Source organism: Sparus aurata, chromosome 4 (assembly GCF_900880675.1).
Source record: "Sparus aurata chromosome 4, fSpaAur1.1, whole genome shotgun sequence".
In the NCBI taxonomy this organism is placed as follows: domain Eukaryota; kingdom Metazoa; phylum Chordata; class Actinopteri; order Spariformes; family Sparidae; genus Sparus; species Sparus aurata.
Genome location: NC_044190.1, coordinates 33,962,020 through 33,984,551, shown reverse-complemented (window position 1 = coordinate 33,984,551; position 22,532 = coordinate 33,962,020). Strand labels below are relative to the sequence as shown.

At 41.0% G+C, this 22,532-nt stretch overlaps 2 protein-coding genes and 3 pseudogenes across 3 annotated transcripts; 1 reads left to right on the top strand and 4 right to left on the bottom strand.

Annotated features, from left to right (window-relative positions):
• The first annotated feature begins 100 nt into the window (after positions 1-100).
• Positions 101-2,578, top strand: LOC115579666 (calcium homeostasis modulator protein 6). Its single transcript, XM_030413248.1, has 2 exons — positions 101-785; positions 1,015-2,578. Exons 1-2 carry the CDS (start codon positions 321-323, stop codon positions 1,165-1,167), a joined length of 618 nt encoding a protein of 205 aa, XP_030269108.1. The 5' UTR covers positions 101-320; the 3' UTR covers positions 1,168-2,578.
• Positions 2,579-5,390: 2,812 nt separating this feature from the next.
• On the bottom strand, positions 5,391-7,494 carry LOC115579830 (UDP-glucuronosyltransferase 2B15-like). 2 transcript variants are annotated; one of them, XM_030413516.1, is made up of 2 exons: positions 7,405-7,494; positions 5,391-7,119 (listed from the first exon to the last, which is right to left on the bottom strand). In XM_030413516.1, exon 2 carries the CDS (start codon positions 7,110-7,112, stop codon positions 5,538-5,540), a length of 1,575 nt encoding a protein of 524 aa, XP_030269376.1. In that variant the 5' UTR covers positions 7,113-7,119; positions 7,405-7,494; the 3' UTR covers positions 5,391-5,537. The 2 variants fall into 2 exon arrangements, with proteins under 2 accessions (XP_030269376.1, XP_030269377.1); XM_030413517.1 differs by lacking the exon at positions 7,405-7,494 and having other exon boundaries at positions 5,391-6,367; positions 6,732-6,753.
• Positions 7,495-8,488: 994 nt separating this feature from the next.
• LOC115580559 (UDP-glucuronosyltransferase 2B15 pseudogene) lies at positions 8,489-21,229 on the bottom strand (annotated as a pseudogene).
• LOC115580557 (UDP-glucuronosyltransferase 2A2 pseudogene) lies at positions 12,225-21,225 on the bottom strand (annotated as a pseudogene).
• On the bottom strand, positions 18,373-21,249 carry LOC115580556 (UDP-glucuronosyltransferase 2C1 pseudogene; annotated as a pseudogene).
• Between the last annotated feature and the right edge of the window lie 1,283 nt (positions 21,250-22,532).

The following is a 22,532-nucleotide window of genomic DNA, read 5'->3' as shown; positions in this document are numbered from 1 at the left end:
CAGTCTGTGCTCAGCTGCAGAACAAACTTCCCTCCACTTTACAGCCCTCCCTCCAGTTTGTCCATGGGAGAGCACATTTAAAATGTAACCCCACCTGAAACTTCACACGGACCAATCAGCTCGAGCAGTGTCAGAGCAGACGGCACACCCTCCTTTGTTCGAAACCAATCAGAGTGGAAGTGTGGCATTTTGCCCGAGGGGAAAACTTACCCCTGGATGCGTTAATTACGCATCACTTAGCTGTTGCCAATGTGTTCACAACGGTGGACCCTCTTTTGGGCTTTTTACAACGACTGTCTTCATTTTTCGGTCAATCTAGTATGGAAAGTAGACAACAATGGCTTACCAGGCTGAAAAATGAACTTAGCAACAGTCCTCTGGTATCAAATGTGGCTTTTGGCTTTATCCTCATGGGACTAGAGAAGCTGGTGGAGCTGGAGTTTGAGTGTCCTTGCAACCCTACATGGAACGGAGTGTTTTCATCAGCATTCTTCATCATTCCTGCCGTCATGGCTTTTACCTTGATGCTGATCATTCAAGGATGCAGATGTGATACGTGGTGCAGGAAAACTGTTTCCCTTTCCAGTTTCGTGCCTGCTATCGTGTGGCTGATTTTGTTGTTCCTCGATGGCCAATACTTTGCTTGTGCTATGACAGACTGGGAGGGTAGATTTGTACTAGTTGACAAGGCGGCTCCGCAGAAGTGGTGCGAGCCAATAAGTGAGGGAGATGTCACCCCACAAGAACTAATGCTCCGCTCGCAGCAGCTGTTTGTCTTTTCTCAGGTGAGTTGAATTTTTTCTTCTGCTTTTGCTTAAGATTATGGAGGATGATTGGGTGGAGACTCGTGTCTCACAGAGTATGCACTGGAGAGAGTATATATCCGTGTAATGTAATGTCATTACCGGGAAAACTATTAATATAGGCTCTCTTAATAGACTTTTTTTAATCAAAAATACACATTATCTGTGGGTGTTTACTAAACAAAGTGTTGCTTTGCTCTTTGTACCCCAGGTTATAGGCATAGTCCTCCTCATTGTCATCTGTGTGGGTCTCGTAGTGTATGTAATCAGAGAAAGCTGCCAGCAAGAGGTGGAGATGCAGGATGCAGATGTAGCCGAGCTCACTGTGCTCAGGATGAGCTCTCTACGGACCAGGACATCATGAAAGGACTTACACCGCCCACCACACCTGCCCTTTGCTGGCATGGACACTTTGTATATACCTTGAACAGGCTCTACTCAGAGTCTTCATGACAACTGTCAATAGGTGCCGTTTCAAAATATTTTTTTTCTTCTCATACAAGTTGGTCACAGGTCTTTAACGGTCAATGACGCTGCTGTATGAAGTTGCCGTTAATATGGACATAATTGCAAACAGGATTTCTATTTTTTCTGTATTATCAGTGAATATGTAACCGGTGTTGTGTCAGTGTTGATCTCATATTTCAGTGCACCAACATGTCAGTTTTTACTGTTGTTAAAGGAATAATTCAGTCTTTTGGGATATATGCTTGATTGTCTTTTTGGCCAAGAGCTTTATGTGAAGATCGACAACACTCTCAGGTCTGTCCAGTGAACATGAAGCTGCAGCCAGCAGCCTCTTATCTTAGCTTAGCCTAGCTTGGCTTAGCTTAGCATAAAGACTTGGAATAGGGGAAAACAGTCAGCCTGGCTCTGTCCACAGGCAACAGGATCCGCTTACCCCCATCTCTAAAAGGACACCAAGTCATCTCAAATATATTGTTTGTTTGATCTACACAAAAACCCAAATGTAAATATGATACTTTGATGTTGTATGGGTGGTTATGTGCAGAACTATTTCTTTTATGGGAGAAGCAGCCAGCCAACCAGCAGAAAACTCCAGGAAATTACTGCATGAAATAGGCTGGCGTTTGTAACTCCTGTTGAAAGGTGAAAAATTGGTTCCCCCGACCCGTCTATTCAGTCTTTATGCTAAGTTTAGCCAACTGGCTGCTGAATCCAGCTTTATGTTTACTGGAGAGACATCCAGTGTTATTGATCTTCTCATATAACTCACAGCAAGAAGGCAAAGATGTCAACCTATTCCTTGAAAGTGATGTTTTCACTTTGGCACATTTTGTGATTTTTTTTTTTTATCGGAGATGAAATGGCCGCCAGCAGCTCTGGGAAACTCAGTCAGCACTGTTCTCTTACTCTCAACTTTTTATATCTAGAAAATAGTATTTCATTTTTCAAACCTGGAAATTTTTTTTGTACCATTTGTATTAGCTATATCGACATAAGTGGAATCCACCAGGCAGCTAATATTGATCTGACTAACACTAACTGACTTGTGCTATTGTTTGAGGTGTGCATGCCAAAAATGAAGTGATTTTTCACTAGTACTACTTTTTGTTTTCCTCACCCGGGTAGCATATGTCTCCAGACTCATGTAGGATCGGACCTCCATCGTGTCCTATCCTTCCGCGATGATCCAGACTGAATTGATATTCTTAATGATTTACCTGTTTGACAGCTAGAGGTGTAAAAACCATGTACGTTATGATTTGTATCATGGCTGCAAGCAGCCAATCATAGGATGTAGATGCAATTCTATAGCAGTATTTGCAGTATGTTTTTTTTTATTTTTTTTTGTAATAAAAGAATTTATTTATTGAAGTAAAACCCTCAGGGATATTGTAGAGTCATTTCATGACAGCATGTTTCCGCAATCCCCCAAAAGTGACAGACTGGTGTGATCAACTCAGCTGTGAAGCTGGGTTTTACAGTAAAGTCTCTCTAGCAAGTGATTTTTTATAAATACCAATACACAAAACATAATCATTGGAGTTACAAATACTGCCATTTTGACATTCACAGCTACATATAATAACACAGAGAATGTCCTTACAAGGTTTAGTGGTCTTGTGTGAAATGGTACTCATTCAGGACCTTAAAACAGGGACCCTTCACTAAAATACAAACCGCAAAATAATCAGTGTAACACATAGTCCCCACAGATGAATACAAAGACTGTGTGTAGATCCTCAGGTAAACAGCACCTCTGTGTTTTAGTCTTTATCCAGGAGAGACTGTGGCTCAGTGATTTTATTGGCAGACTCCTGCAATGCAGAGATTATCTGCAGGTCTGCCAAACCCTGACAGCAGTAGTGTAGTTCCAAACTTGTATTTCTTGTTATTTACAACATTGCCAGTGTGCCAGTTAAGCCTATTAGGTGTAGATATTTGGGCAGATCCTGTATGTTTATCCTGTGGGAGGGCTTATTCAGGACTTTCCTGGATGGCCCTGAGGATGTTGTTGTCTTTATCCACTGAGCCACCCCCCTACTTTAAGGCTCAGCAGGGTGTCATATTCATCAGCAAACAAATGCAGACCCACTGCTGGGACTCAGAGGAGTCTTGGACTATTGTAGTACTATTGACTATGACGATCAATTGTTCTTGGCCAGAATAGCTAGTCTGTCACTTTTATGACTTTGAAATGTAATTTGGCAAATGCTGCAGCTATCTGACTTTTTGTAGCGGGTCCCCAGAGACATATCCTCATCTACGTAAGGTATGAAGGGACATCTTAAGGGACTATGGGTCAGGCAGACTGACAGATAGTGGCACATCTATTAAGCCTACTAAAAATGTACAATGCTCCCCAAAATATTGATCACAAATAGCTCTGTTTTTATTGCAACCCCATGATTCAGTCTCCCACAAAGAAGTTACTGCAACACACTGTGATGGTTTGAGGACGAGGTCCTGTTATGCCAACAATGCTCAGGAGAGTGTACTGTTGTCCTCTGAAATTGTTTTAGAGTAGCTGATATTGTATCTCTAACAGCTAAGGAAGTCTCGTAAATGGTCGAACATTACCTGCTGGCTAGTAAAGAGAGCAACAAGTCCTATTTTTGGCCAGGTTTCATTAATATTTTTATATATAGAAAACAACAACAACAACAAAACTGACAGGTTTCTCTGTCAACAGGACAAACCTATGTTTTTGGAAAAAAAATAATTGTGCATTATATTTCTCAAGCTCAAAGTATTAAGTGGCATTTTAAGGGACTATGGGTCAGGCAGACTAAAACATAATAGCACGTCTCATTTACAATGCTCCAAGTCCAAAATATTGATCAGAAATAGCATGCAACTGTTTGCATAACTGCTTACCCTACGATTTCCCTTGTTAATATAGTTTGAAAAATGTCTAATAGAATAATAGTAATATATAATACTATGCCTACCACACACAGGTTGAATAAAGATCAGCATGCTTGTTATCACACGATTAATGAATTTGACTGTAAGTGTGTTTTACCTATTTTGCACATTTTGTGACATGTTGCAGTCACCATAGAGATCTACCCTCTCTATCAAGTGTTTTTTCATACGTTATGAGAGGAAAGATATCAAAAATAAAACTTATCTCTGTTCTTAGCTGGAGAGAATTAGCAATACTGTATGAGTGAAGAGTACTCACACCCACTTTATCTTTCATTTAAAGTGCTTTAGTTTATTGTTTAAGTAATTCCTAGAATTCCAGAATTCAACACCTCAATGTATTTTTGAAACACTGAAATAGCTTTGATGATCAAACATTTCAAATTATTTGACTTCTGAATGAAATCTTCACATCATCAGATCAACTCTGAAACTAATGTAATTTCATTGGTTGTGTAAATAAAATAAATAAATCAAGATTGAGGTCTTAAAAAATGGGCCCTGACTTGTCACTGCAATCTGTGTGTGTTAAAATAGATATATTAGATAGATATTAGATCCAAACAAGCGTACCCTTGGCTTGGATGACATACAAGAATTCTTCAATACTGTGCAACATCAAGGAAAAAATTTAAAATATAATATTTAATATATTGTGCTACAGTATGCGAGTGAATTTGAATAATCTAACTAAAACAGAAAAGAGCAAAGAAATATGTGTGTTATTTTCACTGTGGGCTGTTAAAAATGACAAACCAGACTGAAAATCTTTTAAATTATTTTTATTTTTACAAAAGCATTTTGGTAACCATTTCTTCAAAAGGTCAAAGTTGTATCTAGGTGGTGGTGTACTGACAGTTAGCAAGGCAAGACGGTGTTTGAAACCAGTATGAAACCACAGGTTTGTGGACATGTTGGAACAAATGTAAAGTTTCGACATGTCATTGGTAAAAAATGTCTATATATCTGTGCTTTTATACATTTATTCTGGTGATTGAGTCAGAGATTACATACATCTAGAGGTCACATATTCAAAGATATGTATAGGATGTGTGATCTGAATAACAATTAAGCTATTACACATTAATTCATCCACAGTTTTGGGTTTCTGAAATAACAGTGAATTCAGTTCATCAAATTTAACACCCTTAAACTTGTGTTCTTCTTTGTTGTTGTCAATTAAAAAGCATTAAATGATTTGGTACATTGTCCAAAGTTTAATTAATCAATAAATCGTAGGCAAGACAACAGGCACAGCAACATTTTCAGGTTTTACATGTTGTAAGGATCTGTTCTCAGCAAATTTTTGGTTTGCATTTCATTTTGATTGCTTCTTCTTTTTTAATCACGTTTACTTTTTTTTCTGAGACACACGGAGCATAAACACCGTATCAAGGCAGCAAACACTGCTAGAATAATCAGCACAACTCCAAATAAGAGGAGCATGACATCCACAGAGTGGTAGGAATACCAGGGCATTCTGTAGGACTCTGTCCTCAGGTGAGCTGCACCTTTGTGTCTCATGACGAACTCTATCCAGAAGATGGCGGTATCCAGCGGCTTCATTGGTGTGTCTCTGTGCAGCCTGGACAGTCTCTGCATGTTCATCCTGTACGAGGGCTCATTGAGGACTTCCTGAATTCCCTGAAAGAAGATGTCTCCATTCATAGTAAAAATATCGATAATCTTCCCTGCACCTCTTGCTCCAATTCTAAGCAGATTATCATGCTGATCAAAAATCAGTGGCAGTCCAAGGATAGGAACTCCGTGGTAGATTGCCTCTTGAACGCCATTTGTTCCTCCATGAGCGACGAAAACTTTAATCTTGGGATGTCCTAAAAGGTCATTCTGTGGCATCCAGTCGACGAGTAATGTGTTGTTGCCCAGACCGGCTGGTCTGTCACCTTTATATCTCCAGATGACTTTCTGAGGCAATTTAGCAAAAGCTGCAGCGATCTCATCAGCTAGGTCACGAGGAAGCTCGCCAATCAAAGTCCCCAGAGACATGATGATGACCCCATGCTCTCCAGAACTCTGCACAAACTCCTCCAGGTGTTGTGGAAGAGGTTTTGCAGGTTTACACTGGAACCCTCCCATGTAGATAACATTAGGCATGGTCGGACGAGGGAACTCAAACACAAAGTCCACTCTCATAAGCCACAGGTCCGCTGCTTGAAACAAAGAGAAGTAGTCTATGTCTGGGCCCAGATATTTTTCAATAAAGCCAGCATAATTTGGTACAACATACTGTGCAATTTGATATTCATTGAAGCCATAAACTATTACATTAAGAAGTCTCTCAAAAAAGCTCATTTTATCTGAAAGCTCAGTCCCTGTCATTGGAATATATGACAGCGGAGATGGCGCAATTGAGAAATGGCCTTCACCGTGACTGGTCCACCTGACATTGTAAACAAGAGGCAACCCGAGGTAGTGGGCAAGAATAGGACCCCCTGGTGTGACAGGGTCCGTAAGGACAAGGTCATATTTGGCATCCTGTAGTGACTGAATCAGAGCTTTGTTTTCAAAAATTACCTCAAGCATTTTGCATGTGGTATCATGCATCTGAAGGGCCTTTTCTGATGTTTCCATTTCCAGTTTCAAACGCATCCAGAGAGATTTCCCTTCCCTCTGAATTTTCAGCAACTCGGCCACAAAGTCAGTTAAGAATTTTTCGTCAAATCCAGACTGTGCATCGACTGTAATTGAAGTGTAGAATGGGGAGGTTTCCTTAACGTACCAGTTGTCTGGTGACCGCACAACAGAAATCTGGTGGCCCTTTGAATGAAGTTCCTCAATGATGATCTTCATGTTCACCCAGTGGCTCCCGTCCATCGGATAAACAAGAACTTTCCCACAATCAACCACAGCAGGACAGAGCGAGCAGAGGGTCATCCAAACCCAGGGCCAACGCATTTTTATTCTGAAGTTGCGAAGAAAGCATATCATATTTTATCAGATGCATTTTACAAGTAGCATCATTACCACCATTTACTAAAATAATAAAGATATAGTTCTATCAAGGATCTTTTGTATGTGTAATTTTTTGCAAAACCTTTTAACAATGCACTCAAAGTTAATAACTAACCAGAACTAACCGTAACCCTGTACAGCGTGTTAGAGAACCTCAACCTAAACAATGGTTCAAACTCAAGATAACTATGAGTCAATTGTGTTTCGGAAAACATTCAAAAGAAGATAATGTTACCTTTTTTCAGCTCAAACTTATTGCTTTCCAATATGTCCCCTTTGCCAGAGCGCTAGAGATGTGCAGGTCCTTCCAGGTTCCAACACGAGTGGGACTTTGGTCCTGCAATTTCATGTTAATAAATGCACAGCTGATAAGGAAGTACAAAGGGGAGCAAAAGTTGTCCATAGTGTTCATCTTCAGCAAATATCAGTGACAAAACAAAATTATTTGAAGAAAATAAATCATTTTCCAAACTGCAATATTATCTTCCTTTATTAAAAGCCGTACACACCTAAAACGTTTCGGTTTGAGATCACATTTCTGTCTGATTTGCTCTTTTTATTGCAACCCCATGATCCAGTCTCCCACAAAGAAGCTACAGCAAGAGGCCTTGATGGTGTTAGTAACTAGTCCTGCTATGCCAACAGTGCTCAGGAGAGTGTACTGTTGTCCTCTGAAATTGTTTTAGAGTAGCTGATATTGTGCTCTAACAGCTGAGTAAATCTCGTACACGGTTGAACGTTACCTGCTGATAGCAACAAGTCCTGTTTGGGCCAGGTTTCATTCATACTTTTACTTTTTTTTTAAACTGACAGGTTTCTCTTTCAGCAGGACAAATCTTTGCTGTTGGACAAAAATAACTTATGCATTATATTTCTCAAGCCTTACAGTCAAATATCCAAATTGCAGAGGCTGCAAGTCTTTGATAACAGTAGAAATGTCTGACACAACAGCATTATAATTAAGGAGGCTTACTGTAGTTCTTCAGAGATGCACTGACCTACATATCTTCCTCAGACCCCAAGATGACTACCAGTTATTTATATTGTTAAAAGATTCAAGTGTACTAATGCTATATTTCTTATCCTCAACTGGTGTGTTTTAAACAGGACCTTTGTACAGAATTACCATGTTTATCGAAGGCACAGGTGATGAGTAAGGACAAATGGGAGTGGAAGTTGTCCATAGTAATTAGCTTTTCATTAAATGTCAGAAATGGGTTACATATTCAAAGTATATAGAATATGTGATGTGAAACCAATACAAGTGATTAAAAAAAAAAAAAATGTAGCTGCCAACGAGAAAAGAAACATCACGTTTCAAAGGTGTGACATGTTTGTTTATTCAGAGTTCGGGTTTATATAAAAAAAAAACAACAGTGTAAGGATAAAATGAGTTGATTAAAATCATTGTTAAACTTGTGTTCTTCACTGTTGAGTAAATACATGACAAAGTACAAATTGACTTGGTTTATTGTCTATGAACCAGAATCAGACCAGGTTTCTGCAACCTACTTAAAAATGATTTTTTTTGTGTGAGTTATCTACATCAAATCACAGTACAAATAACCCCAACTACATGTTTGTGTTTTGCATATTGCAGGATGTATTCTAAGAAAATGTATGGTTTATATCTCATTTTGATTGATACAGTGTCTTTTTTAATCAAAGCATTAAATGATTTGGTACATTGTCCAAAGTTTGTGAAACTTCATCTACAGTAAATCGTAGGCAAGACAGTAGGCACGGCAACATTTTCAGGTTTTACACATTGAAAGGATCTGTTCTCAGCAAATTTATGGTTTGCATTTCATTTTGATTGCTTCCTCTTCTTTAATCACGTTTACTTTTTTTTCTGAGACACACGGAGCATAAACACCGTATCAAGGCAGCAAACGTGGCTAGAATAATCAGCACAACTCCAACTAAGACAAGCATCACATCCACAGAGTGGTAGGAATACCAGGGCATTCTGTAGGACTCTGTCCTCAGGTGAGCTGCACCTTTGTGTCTCATGACGAACTCTATCCAGAAGATGGCGGTATCCAGTGGCTTCATTGGTGTGTCTCTGTGCAGCCTGGACAGTCTCTGCATGTTCATCTTGTAGGAGGGCTCATTGAGGACTTCCTGAATTCCTTTAAAGAAGATGTCTCCATTCATTGTAAAAATATCAATAATCTTCCCTGCACCTCTTGCTCCAATTCTAAGCAGATTGTCATGCTGATCAAAAATAAGTGGCAGTCCAAGGATAGGAACTCCGTGGTAGATTGCCTCTTGAACGCCGTTTGTTCCTCCATGAGCGACAAACACTTTAATCTTGGGATGTCCTAGGAGGTCATTCTGTGGCATCCAGTCGACAAGTAATGTGTTGTTGCCCAGACTGGCTGGTCTGTCACCTTTATATCTCCAGATGACTTTCTGAGGCAATTTGGCAAAAGCTGCAGCGATCTCATCAGCTAGGTCAAGAGGAAGCTCGCCAATAAAAGTCCCCAGAGACATGACGATGACCCCATGCTCTCCAGAACTTTGCACAAACTCCTCCAGGTGTTGTGGAAGAGGTTTTGCAGGTTTACACTGGAACCCTCCCATGTAGATAACATTAGGCATGGTCGGACGAGGGAACTCAAACACAAAGTCCACTCTCATGAGCCACAGGTCCGCTGCTTGAAACAAAGAGAAGTAGTCTATGTCTGGACCCAGATATTTTGCAATAAAACCTGCATAATTTGGTACGACATACTGTGCAATTTGATATTCATTGATGCCATAAACTATTACGTTAAGAAGTCTCTCAAAAAAGCTCATTTTATCTGAAAGCTCGGTCCCTGTCATTGGAATATATGACAGCGGAGAAGGCGCAATTGAGAAATGGCCTTCACCCTCACTGGTCCACCTGACATTGAAAACAAGAGGCAACCCGAGGTAGTGGGCAAGAATAGGACCCCCTGGTGTGAAAGGGTCTGCAAGGACAAGGTCATATTGGGCATCCTGTAGTGACTGAATCAGAGCTTTGTTTTCAAAAATTGCCTCAAGCAGTTTGCATGTTTTATTATGCATCTGATGGGCCTTTTCTATTAATTCCATTTCCAGCTTTAAACGCATCCAGAGAGATTTCCCTTCCCTCTGAATTTTCAGCAACTCGGCCACAAAGTCAGTTATGAATTCTTCGTCAAATCCAGACTGTGCATCGACTGTAATTGCAGTGTAGAATGGGGAGGTTTCCTTGATGTACCAGTTGTCTGGTGACCGCACAACAGAAATCTGGTGGCCCTTTGAATGTAGTTCCTCAATGATGACTTTCATGTTCACCCAGGGGCTCCCGTCCATCGGATAAACAAGAACTTTCCCACAATCAACCACAGCAGGACAGAGCGAGCAGAGGGTCATCCAAACCCAGGGCCAACGCATTTTTATTCTAAGTTGGAAAGAAAACAGATCATATTTTATCAGATGCATTTGAATACAAGTAGCATTATTCCCACCATTTACTTTAATGTAGACGATACAGGTGAAATCACTGATCTTTTTTTTTTTTAAATTGTCAGCCTATTTTGCTGCAGTATGCATAGCCTGTTGCAATTGGTTTAGTGCAAAAAATATAAAATACTCATTACTGACAAGCAAGCGAACCTAAACCACTGCAACAAAAAGGAAATGTATTGCATGCCAGTTAAATATTAACTTTTGGAACAACACCGTGGTTCAAACCCAGAGATAGCTAACGGTTATTTATGTTGACAAAATAGTCAAAGAACGATAATGTTACCTTTTTTTTGGCTTCCAGAGTACTTCTTTTCAATATTTAATCTCTGCCAGAGAGAGCGATGAAGTTGTGCTCGTACTTTCAATGTTCCATCTTGAGTGGGACTTTGATACTGCAATTCATGTTGATAACAAGTTAGGAGATAAGAAAGAGCAAAGGTAAGTAATGATGCATTTAATACAGAAATAGACATTTCCGGATTTTCACCTCGGAATGTCAGACGCACCTCCCCAATCCTGACCTCCGAATCCAAGATAGCTGCTTTAGCCCAACAACAATGGTTTCTGTCTGATTTGTGTCCTGTGTAACTTAGTACTGTCTAATTTCTATCTGTGGACATGTTGCTTCTGTCTTTGTATTTGCAAGATATCTTGTAATGTGTTGTTACCAACTGATATTGTCAGCAATGGCTAATGATATCTAACCCTGTTAGAACTGTTTTTCAGACTTGTACTCAGTGGTGTGTACATGGGGGGCAGTTGTCCCCCCTTATGGCCCAATTGTTGAAAACGCGTGCTAAAGTGCACCCTTGGCTGGTTAAAATATGATAAACAGCCCTCTTGGGTGGCAAAAACGTGCACTAAAATAACCTCTTGGGAGCTGAAACGTGCGCTAAAGTGCCCTATTGGTTGGCAAAATACACTAAACTGCCCTCTTGGGTGGATAAAAACACACTAAACTGCCTCCTTGGCTGGTTAAAACACAATAAACTGTCCTCTTGGGAGGCAAAATGTCCTAAAGTGCCCTCCTGGTCGGCAAAATATAATTGCCCTCTTGTGTGCCCTGTCTAGTAAGTCTGTTTAAAGGCTATATAATGTGCCATTTGTATAACATGTAAACATGTCTAAAGTGCTCTCGATAACACGCGGAACTTAGTTACTGCTTCAGTGGCGAGAACGCGCTGTATGTGCCCTTCTTTTTCTTTTTGCCCTTCAAAAAGTCTGTGCACGCCACTGCTTGCACTGACACGCAGTCAAGTCTAGTTTGACGGCATTCCCAACTTTAACTTCCAAGATAAATGGAATGGGCCACAAAAGTCATCTGTACTCAGAGGTGGGTATAGTTGGCCAAAAGTGAACTCAAGTAAAAGTACCGTTACTTTTAAAACACACCAGCATACAAAGTATGCTGCATTAAAAGTATTCTGAAACTCCAAAAAGTTACTCAAGTACATGTAACTTCAGTACATGTAGCTTCATCACTACCCACCTCTGTCCTTAGTGTGTAGTTCTCAGCAAATAAATGGCAGGATTAGGTTTAGACTGTTTCTATCACCCAGTCACCCACAAGAAAAATAGCTGATATACTTTTAATAGCCAGTAAAAGAAAATGTAAATGGTTGAACAACACCTGCTGATAGTTGAAGACAGAGACAACTCCTCCTTTGCCAAGTTTATTTCTACATTTATTTAAACAAACAGTAATGTATGCATACGCATCTATTAAAATGACAAAGTGACCAAAAAATTTAAGTTATTATACAGATTTTACTCTTGCAAGTTAAGCAGTCACACCTGGCAGTTATATGATATTTTAACAATAGATATTTTTAAAAGTTTAAAAGTGAAACATACTCCTTTCAACATTCATCTGATCACAGCCTGAACCTCTTATCACAGCACTGTAACACAGCAAAAGATTGATATGAAACTGATGAATCCATCTTTCCTGGTTAGTCAGATTTCACTTTTCTTTTGAAACACATTCGATAGCATGACCACACTAACCCGGCAAAAAATAACAAAATAAGCAGCACGATCATTACAAGAAATAAAACTACATCCATAGAGTAGTAGGAATACCAGGGCATTCTGTAGGACTCTGTCCTCAGGTGAGCTGCACCTTTGTGTCTCATTACGAACTCTATCCAGAAGATGGCAGTATCCAGTGACGTCATTGGTGTGTCTCTGTGGAGCCTGGACAGTCTCTGCATGTTGACCCTGTACGAGGGCTCATTCAGAACGTCCTCTATGGCCCGTTGAAAATTTTTCCGATCTAATACGGAAATGTCCATAACCTTTGCGACACCCTTTGCCCTCATTCTGGAGAGGTTGTCGGCTTGATCGAACACAATGGGAATTCCTACAATTGGAACTCCGTGATAAATTGCCTCATATATTCCGTTTGTTCCTCCATGACTTACAAAAAGTTTCATCTTTGGATGTCCTAGGAGGTCATTCTGTGGCATCCAGTCAACTATTAAGGTGTTGTTGCCCAGACTGGCTGGTCTGTCACCTTTATATCTCCAGATGACTTTCTGAGGCAATTTCGCAAACGCAGCAGCGATGTCATCAGCTAGGTCAAGAGGAAGCTCTGCAATCAAAGTCCCCAGAGACATGACAATGACTCCATGCTCTCCAGAACTCTGCACAAACTCCTCCAGGTGTTGTGGAAGAGGTTTGGCAGGTTTACACTGGAACCCTCCCATGTAGATAACATTAGGCATGGTGGGACGAGGAAACTCAAACACAAAGTCCACTCTCATGAGCCACAGGTCTGCGGCTTGAAACAAGGAGAAGTAGTCTGCTGAACCGAAGTAGCGACTGGACAACGCAGAATAATGTGGGCCAACTATCTGCTTGTACAGGTGCATCCTCGTGATGTAAAAGACCATGTTTGTGACCCTGTCAAAGAAAGTCATTTGATCTGTCAATTCCGAAGGTGAAAGTGGGACATAGGAAAGCGGAGAAGGTGCAATAGCAAAATGGGCTTCGCCATGAGCAGTCCATCTAGCATTAAACACTAATGGCAATCCAAGATAGTGAGCCAGCATCACCCCTCCTCCGTTGGCAGGGTCCGTCAAAACCATATCATACTTGGCGTCTTGAAGGGACTTGACTAAGTCTTTATTTTCAAGTATGTGTGTAACAACTTCGCTGACTTTCTTGTGCAGTTCAAAGAACTTGTCTTTCAACTCGAACTGCAAAGCCATTAGGGCCCAAGCAGACCCCTTGCTTCGTTTGATTCGAAACACTTCAGAGACAAATTGACGGTAAAAATCCTCCGTTCCACCACCAGCCATGTTCACTGTGATACTGTTGTAATGTGGAGAGGTTTCACTGATGTACCAGCTGTCAAAATTCCGAATCACAGTCACAGCGTGTCCTCTTGAATGCAGCTGCTCAACTAGTACCCTCATGTTCACCCAGTGGCTGCCTTCATGTGGAAACACCAGAACGTTACCGCTGTGGGCAGATGAAATAATGACAGCCAAAAGAGAAAGGAAAGGAGCCAGTGACAAAAACATTTTCAAATCTTCTCAAACAGTGGAGTCTGAAAAACAAGGAGAAAAGAAAAGCCGTTACTCAAATATTCCAGGAAACGTGCACAAATGTGGATGTTGTATCAGGATGCGAAAAACAGGGAGCTCCAATGATGGCCTTTACAATTGTCTCTCTCTGTGGGAAAAAACCCCTCTCAATGCCTCACGTTGTTGTAGCACATGGAGCCTCTTTCAGGAAATCAGAGTGCTGTTCAGTGCCAAGAGCTGTGCAGGCACTCTGTGTTGAGGCCCATTTCTCCCTAGCAGAAGTGTTTATACAACCATGACTGCATTTATTCTCACTAAAAGACATTTCCATCGATAAAAAAAAAACAAAAACACACACAATCCTTGTGCAACATGCACCTATTATCCTCTTGATCAAATGTGTAATCCTTCCAAAATGGGCTTGATTCAATAAACTCTCCATTCCACTTGGTAACATTACAGATGGCATAAAAAAAAGCCAGAAAACAAATGCTCCCCTTTCAGCACTCACCAGCTGCTTACAACTCTCTCGACAAAGATCACATTTCTCATAAACTGAAAACAAAATCTTTAAATGTAAAAGCTTACAGTGAAAATCTTCCAGGCTCTCCTGTCAAAGAAACTCTCCCTCCAGATAGTCAAGACCCAAACAAACAGAGACCAGTGAAGATCATAAGTCAAACCACACTGACCGAATGTTTCCTGGTTTCTGTCGTCACACCCTCAAGAATGTTGTTGCAAGAGACTGTCTCTTCCTGGGTAACAGTTAGTCCTGATGGTGCAGTGACAAAGAGCTGTTCTTAACAGGAAATAGCTGCTGTGTAGGATGGGCTTCTTAATTTCGTTTACATTTCACAATGTCACATCACCATGTAATTTAAAAACCGCTGTGGGGGCTTTTGTACTGGAACTCCTGATACCTATCTCAAAAATGCAAAGACATGAGGAAATAACTGATGTTTCTTTTTCATGCTGCAAGACTTGTATCCCTCATAGAGCACTGGATATTACATTTGGCTACATCCAGTACTAATTTGGATGGTGCACAAACTGATATTTAACACCTTAAACACATTCGCAATGGGAAAATAAGTGTGACTTTTTTGTGAAAAAAAAAATATATAGGCTATATTTCTCTAAAACACCCCATAGAGCAGTGTGACTTAAATCTCCTGTATGCTTCATATATCAAACTGTCTCAGCCATGGTTCTGAAAGAGAAACAAATTTCATAGTTCTACAACATCTCCTTACCACATAATCCTCAAATGTGCAGCTCCGATTTGAGAAATTATAAGTCTATGCGTCAAAAGCTTTGAAACGGGCCAACGGTATGTACTTACAGTGGTTTGGCTTTAAATAACACGCCACATTCTAACAAAACACATATCTATACATGGCAAAACATACGGTAAAACCCTTCTCGGCTTTGCTAAACTTCTGCTTTAAGGCTGAATTCATGCCAGCAGGCCTTACAACAACACTTCCTCTTTTGCCTCACCACTGTTCTGCTGAGCGTGTCAACAATAAACGTGTCTCTTTGAGGGAAAGTCCAGTCAGTTTAGTGCAATAAGGCAAAACTCAAAGTAATCTAAAGGAATGTGTTTCTTTACCATCAGCACGCTGACATCTGGCATTTTAATAGAATCAGAGTAAACTACATTGACATTAACAAACTGTGTGACTCATAAAAATGAAGATAACTCACTCAGGTGAAACTTCAGTCTACATTCAAAACATTGCCCTACAGGCAGGATCTGCCTTCTTGAGCTTTGGAATCCAGACTAAAAGGCGGACACTGATAAATCGTAATCCAGGTACCTGCAGAGACCTTTACTTATCCTTTAAGTGGAGACTCCACCTCTTGTAGATGTATTGTTCTCAAATGAGTCATGTAAAAGGAAGGCAAAGGTGCACCGATGAAAAACAGGTATGACAGAGTGTAGTCTCTTACTAAAGCATTTTGAGGCGGTTGCTGTGAGATTTAATAGCCACATGTGCTCTCAACGAATGTCATGTTTATACATAAACAGTTTAGATGCATTGTAAGGTTCTTTACAGCTCACCGTGTGCTCTGCCAGTATTATAAAATTTGTCCTTTGCCAGTGTTCCATGAAAAGTACAAACCACCAAACGGCACAAACAGAGGCTGTGGCTCTGGAAGGAAGAGCGCGTACAATAGCTGATTTTTTTCTTGAACACAACCCAGAAACACCTGCAGGTGACAGCATTTACCTCCTTCAGGATATCAACACCAGGTGTGTCAAAAAGAAAGATGCACCACCTGGGGTCCGTTTCACAAAGCAGGTTCAAAAAACCCTGAGTCTAACCCTGAACTCTGAGTTGATCTGCTCTGAGATAGGAAACTCTGAGTTTTCAGTTCCAGAACAGCTGATTTGAGTTAGTTTGATCAGTTCGGAGTAGTTTCACCTGGAGTTAAGCGTGTGCACTACAAGTATAAAAAGACAGCATGGAGCCCCGATTCGACAAGTCACCATGGCAACGGGGAAGAGGAGGGCTACGTTTTTCACCCCACTGGAACTGGAAATATTAATTTGCTCAAACGGTTAGTTTGCGCACGTTTTTAGAAGGATGTGTAACACCGCTGCGGCAGCAAAAGAGAGGGAGACGGTGTGGGAGAACATTGGTGCTCGGGTCAGTGCGTAAGTTTAAATGTAGTCCTTTGTAATCACAATAATATTACAGGGGGAAACTGCTTGAGTGGTAGCCTATTAATTTATTTCTTTTAGGTGCAACCCCGCGGGGGAGAAGCACACTTGGCAGCAACTTAAGATGAAACATAACAACATTAGACCTCGGCATAATCTCATGGGGGTACCTCATTTTGATCATGTTTTACATTGTAAAGTAAATATTAAGTGGCTGTTTGACTGTACAGTTGTTTTATCCCCAACATGATGCTGTTTTCACACACATAAATATCTTCTCATCTGAATCATGTTCTGTTAAATAATTAAGCCTATTTAAACTAACACAGACTTCTACTCAGCCAACAGAAAGAAAGCAGATGCCCGTAAAACAGGTGGTGGCCCGTGATAAGAAAATGATAAAGATGGGTAGTAGCCGTTTCAGGGCGAGGCACGCTTTTCTGACCGCTCTGCATACAGTTGCCTTGCAACTGCCTTGCCTTCCGATGTTGTATAAAAAACTCCCATTTGCAAAAAAACGCAGTGCAACACACAATGTCTGCTGGGATGTGAGAGCATGAATTCGGTTGGTAATGTTGGAAATGTAAGGACGGATTAGGTTGTGTATGTAAATGATGGACTGTGACATGAAACGGTACCGCTCAAAAAGATAATAGTCTGGAAATGCAAGAACATCTATGCGCGGTCTGATAATCATCTCCCGACGAATATTTAATTCTCTGCGCAGTAATGCTGCACCTTCATCCACGGGATCATTATCAAAAGGACATGCCATGGTAGTGAAAATTGTCGCCACCTAATATAACTTTTAATGTAGGCCTACTGACTGATTTTTGCAATGATTTTCTCAAAAAACAGTACTATACTACGCCAAAACTCACCTGCTGACTGAATGAATGAGGAAATCAAATACCGTTTGGGGCTGAAAGAGGGCGGAGACAGAGAGAAACTCTAGGTTTGTTGAGAAAAACCTGGTCCCGACCAGGTTAGGTTCATAAAGTATGTTACCATGGTAACTGACCGAGTGCTTAAGTTTCCGCTCTCTGTGAGAGTTAACCCTCTTTCTCTGGTTTGAGTTACCTTCCTTTGTGAAACGGAAAACTCAGAGTTTCCCTCATTTCAGGGTTAACAGACTCAGAGTTTTCACTAAACCTGCTTTGTGAAACGGACCCCTGGTGGATAGAGGCTAAAACGCAAACAAACATAAACACGTATACTGTATATCGGCCTATAAACTTATTTACACATTATAACTGAAAATGCCTCCTGACAGAATACAAATGAAGTGATGAATAAGTCAGGAAACATGTTTTGGTTCTCGACATAAACAGTCAAAGCTTTTAAAATCTTTCTTTATACATTGTGCAACATCAATTGAGGATAAAGTTGATAATTTACTAGTTTTAAACCCCAACTGTAGTCATTCTTTACTCCCATGAGCCTCTGCTTTCTCATGATACCTACAGTAACAAGAAGCACTCCTGCCATGAAATATTCCCATTGGGACAACATAACTCCATTTACATTGAGTTCATGGATTTTTTTTATTCGGACAGTGTTGGTCAAAGCATTCATTTAGTTCACATACTTTTACTGAAATACATCATCAAACAAATTATAAAAATGTACAGCAAAATGCCATTTCATGATAAGAAATTGTGGAAATTCTGCATAAATAATCAGTTAAAACAAATGTTATATAATTCTCAAGATCATATATCTATATATTGATAGTGCATTTGTATACATTTGATGTAAAAATTGGACATCCCTTGAATGATTAGTCACGTTTGGCTTTACTTTTACACATTGTAGTGTACAAACACCTGATCAAGAGGAAAATGGTACAAAGCACGAGCAGCACAGCTCCGGCCAGGAACAGAACTACATCCACAGAGTGGTAGGAATACCAGGGCAGGTCGTAGGACGCCGGTCTCAGGTGAGCTGCACCTTTGTGTCTCATGACAAACTCTATCCAGAAGAGGGCAGTATCCATCGGCTTCATCGGTGTGTCTCTGTGCAGCCTGGACAGTCTCTGCATGTTCATCCTGTATGAGGGCTCATTCAGAACTTCCTGTATGGCCTTCAGGAAGTTGTCGTCTTTGTCCACTGTAGCGATGGATAGAATATTAGCTCCTCCTCTCACTTTCAGACGCAGCAGGTTGTCGTACTGGTCAAAAAACAAAGGCATACCCACAATTGGGACTCCGTGATAAATAGCCTCTTGAACGCCGTTTGTTCCTCCATGTGCGACAAATAGTTTTGTCTTTGGATGTCCTAAAAGATCATTCTGTGGCATCCAGTCGACCAGTAAAGTGTTGTTGCCCAGACTGGCTGGTCTGTCACCTTTATGCCTCCAGATGACTTTCTGAGGTAATTTGGCAAAAGCTGCAGCGATCTCATTTGTCATGTCAGCAGGAAGTTCACTCACAAAAGTCCCCATGGACATGAGGATGACTCCATGTTCTCCAGAACTCTGCACAAACTCCTCCAGGTGTTCAGGTAAAGGTTTGGCAGGTTTACAGTGGAACCCTCCCATGTACACAACATTAGGCATGGTGGGACGCGGGAACTCAAACACAAAGTCCACTCTCATGAGCCACAGATCTGCTTCGAGCATTAACTGGTTAAAGTCAATACCAGGTCCAAGGTATTTGTCAGATATTTTCTGGTACACTTGCTTAGCTATCATGTTGCTATATGTTTGGCCTGCAGTATACAACAACACGTTTTTAACTCTCTGGAAAAAGGACATCTTATCAGTGTTGCCAGATCCTGTTATAGGAATAAATGAAATGGGTGATGGGGCAATAGCGAGGTGAGCCTCTGCAGTAAGTAGCCAGCGAACATTATAGACCAAAGGAAGATTCAAATACTTTGCCAGAATGGCTCCTCCACCCCAGCACGGGTCGGTGAGCACCAGGTCGAACTTGCTGTCATTCAATTTTCTCATCAAGTCCTGGTCATCTAGCATCGCTGTCACTAATTCATTCACAATTCCTTGTACCTCGACAATTTTGCCAAACATTCCTACAGTCATTTGGAGAAAACTCATCAATGAAAGAGCACCCCTTTCAAACTGAATACCATTAGTTAACATTTCTGTAAGGAAACTCTGATCTAGGCTCCTCTCCACTTGAATGGTATAGGCATCGTAATAGGAGGCCTCTTCCTTGATGTACCAGCTTTTGCTGGAACGCACAATAGTTATATGGTGTCCTCTCGCGTGCAAAGCTTGAATTAGGATATCCATGTTTATCCAGTGACTGCCTTCCATAGGTAACACCAAGATGTTGCAGGCTTGACAGGCTCTGGGGACGAGGTCGAGCAGCAGCAAAGCACTGCAGCAGTAGATCAGCCTCATCTCTGAAATGAAACCATTTATAATCCATTTAGCAAAGGGAAAAAAATCCCAGTACATTGGAAATGTTCTGTGACCCAGTCAACACAAGCTGTGTAGGAACTCTTCAAGGAGCTACGTGTCAGAACTTAAAGTGAAACTCTCGTCAAAAAGCAACCGAGGCTTTATTTGCGATTGAATACGAGTCAAACCTTTGTGTAAAAGCATAATTACGACGATGGAGGCACTTTTAAGATTTACCGTATTTGCGTTTTCGGGCACGTTAATTTTAAACGTGAGTGCTAGGGGCAGAGATACGATGGCATCAAAGTCGCTATTTTTAGAACACGAAGAAGGCTCGACACAATATGAAACTTTGCTCGTAGCATCACCAGGGTCTCTGTCTCGTCGCCGTAATGGAGTGTCGATCCCCGAGTGCGACCTGACAGGCAGGAGAGTAATAGTGAACCGCTCCTCAAGCGTGCCTGTCAGGTCGCACTCAGGGATCGACACTTTTTGCCTGCCATGACGGCGACACGCTGGATAGTGTTTATACACATATACGTGTGTGTGTGTGTGTGTGTGTGTGTGTGTGTGTGTGTGTCAGACCCGGAAATAACTGCCTCGTATCGGTCCGTTTGTTCGGACATCGTGCAGCGCTGCACTACTTGTTGTTAACTAAAAGTTTAAGTGCACCTTTAAGACATATGTTGCCGATCACAGCGGTTCTGATTGTCTCTGGACCCGCCCTGTCCTCTGGACCGGCATCTAAAGCTCATCTGTAAAGCCGTCAGACTACTTGTGTCGACAGAGTGCAGCGACATGTAGCGGTTCCGTGTGTCCTGAGGGAAAATCCACTACTTATATGTCCAACAGTGTTAACAAGGGGCGGTTCTACTTACTGTTGCTGTCTGTGTGTCCACTCCACACTCAGTCTCACAGCAATAGAGCTGACGGGGTAGACCGTAGTTGTGGAGGGATCTGGATCAGTGTGGGTCAGAATGATTAATGGTGAAGCTGTGCGTGATAACAGACAACAACACCAGGACTCTGTCCCCATTCAGGGGCAGCATCCTTCTAAGTGCGCATTTTAAGGGAAATTACGTCACAACGCCGCGCGACGACTGTCCCAATTCAAAAGCTCTTCCAAATTCAGCCGACAAAGATTCATTGCGCGCCCGAAGAGAATGAATAAATAAATAAATAACGGAGACCTCAAGTGGCCCAGATCCCGCATTTAAAAATACGTTGGTAATGCTCAACTTGATGCCTTTGAAAGTAAAGCCTTAAAAACCTTCACTTTAAAATGTTAGACGTTCAGAGTCCGACTAATATCTGATATCTTATTGTGACTGTGAAGATATAATAAACTAGTTTTACTTCATGTACTTAAACGGACCAAGATGAACCGATTCAGATCAGGCTGTGATCCCTGCTTTATTTCCAGACTGTAACACTGTAAAGTCTAGTTTAACGTTTGAATTGAATAAAGAGCTAAATTTAGGATTATCCTTATGATGATTATATATATATTTTTTAATTGCTGTATTAGAAACCTTTTATTACTGCCCCCTCTGTCCTAACTGCCTCCCTCCCTGAGAACACACCAGGGCCAAGTGACCAGGAGGTGGAAGACAATGACGAGGATGAGAGCCAGCCTGGGCCGGGGAGGAAGAGGAGGAGGAAAGAAGAAGGAGGACATGAGGCTGAACAGAGAGGATGGAGAGGCTCTTCTCTCTGCTCCAGAGGACAATCCTTACATTAATTTTGTTGTTATTTAGTTAATGTATGAGTTTTTTAAAAATTATTTGTTCATAATTGTTCATTTCTTATGATTCATGAAATAAAATATTGTTCTATTTTTACACATTGTCTGTTCCACTCAGTAAGCACAATTTATAACAGCAAACAGCATCAAGTGCTACTTTTCAGGGGAAAACAAGGGATTGAATGTTTTCTTTTATTATTAAGGTCTAAACATTTACAACTATTTACACAATTACAGCATGAATAACTATTAACAAAAACAATATTAAAACAGTTACGGATGATGTACAGTAACAGGCTGAGCAGGAGGCCTTGACAGTGCTGCTGGGCTTGATGGGATGCCACTGTGCCACAAAACTGTTAGCCAGCTAATAATGATAATGATGATAAAATTACTGTGTGTTCAATAACAGGTTTACCTCTCCACGGTCCTCTCAACCCGAGATAAACCACAGCCACTTCTCCTCTTCCTCCACAAGCAGGAGGATTAGAAAGGAAATCAGGAATTCCTGTAGCTCAAACATATTTGACAGTCAAACTTTACTCTTCTGGTCACTTTCGCGGGCCTGGACTGCATG

What these genes read in the sequence shown, in the direction of transcription:
- LOC115579666 (XM_030413248.1), top strand. Translation starts at nt 321, where the DNA reads ATGGAAAGTAGACAACAATGGCTTACCAGGCTGAAAAATGAACTTAGC. An exon ending in AGCTGTTTGTCTTTTCTCAG is followed by an intron (nt 786 to 1,014) that starts GTGAGTTGAATT and finishes TTTGTACCCCAG; the next exon opens with GTTATAGGCATAGTCCTCCT.
- LOC115579830 (XM_030413516.1), bottom strand. Translation starts at nt 7,112, where the DNA reads ATGCGTTGGCCCTGGGTTTGGATGACCCTCTGCTCGCTCTGTCCTGCT.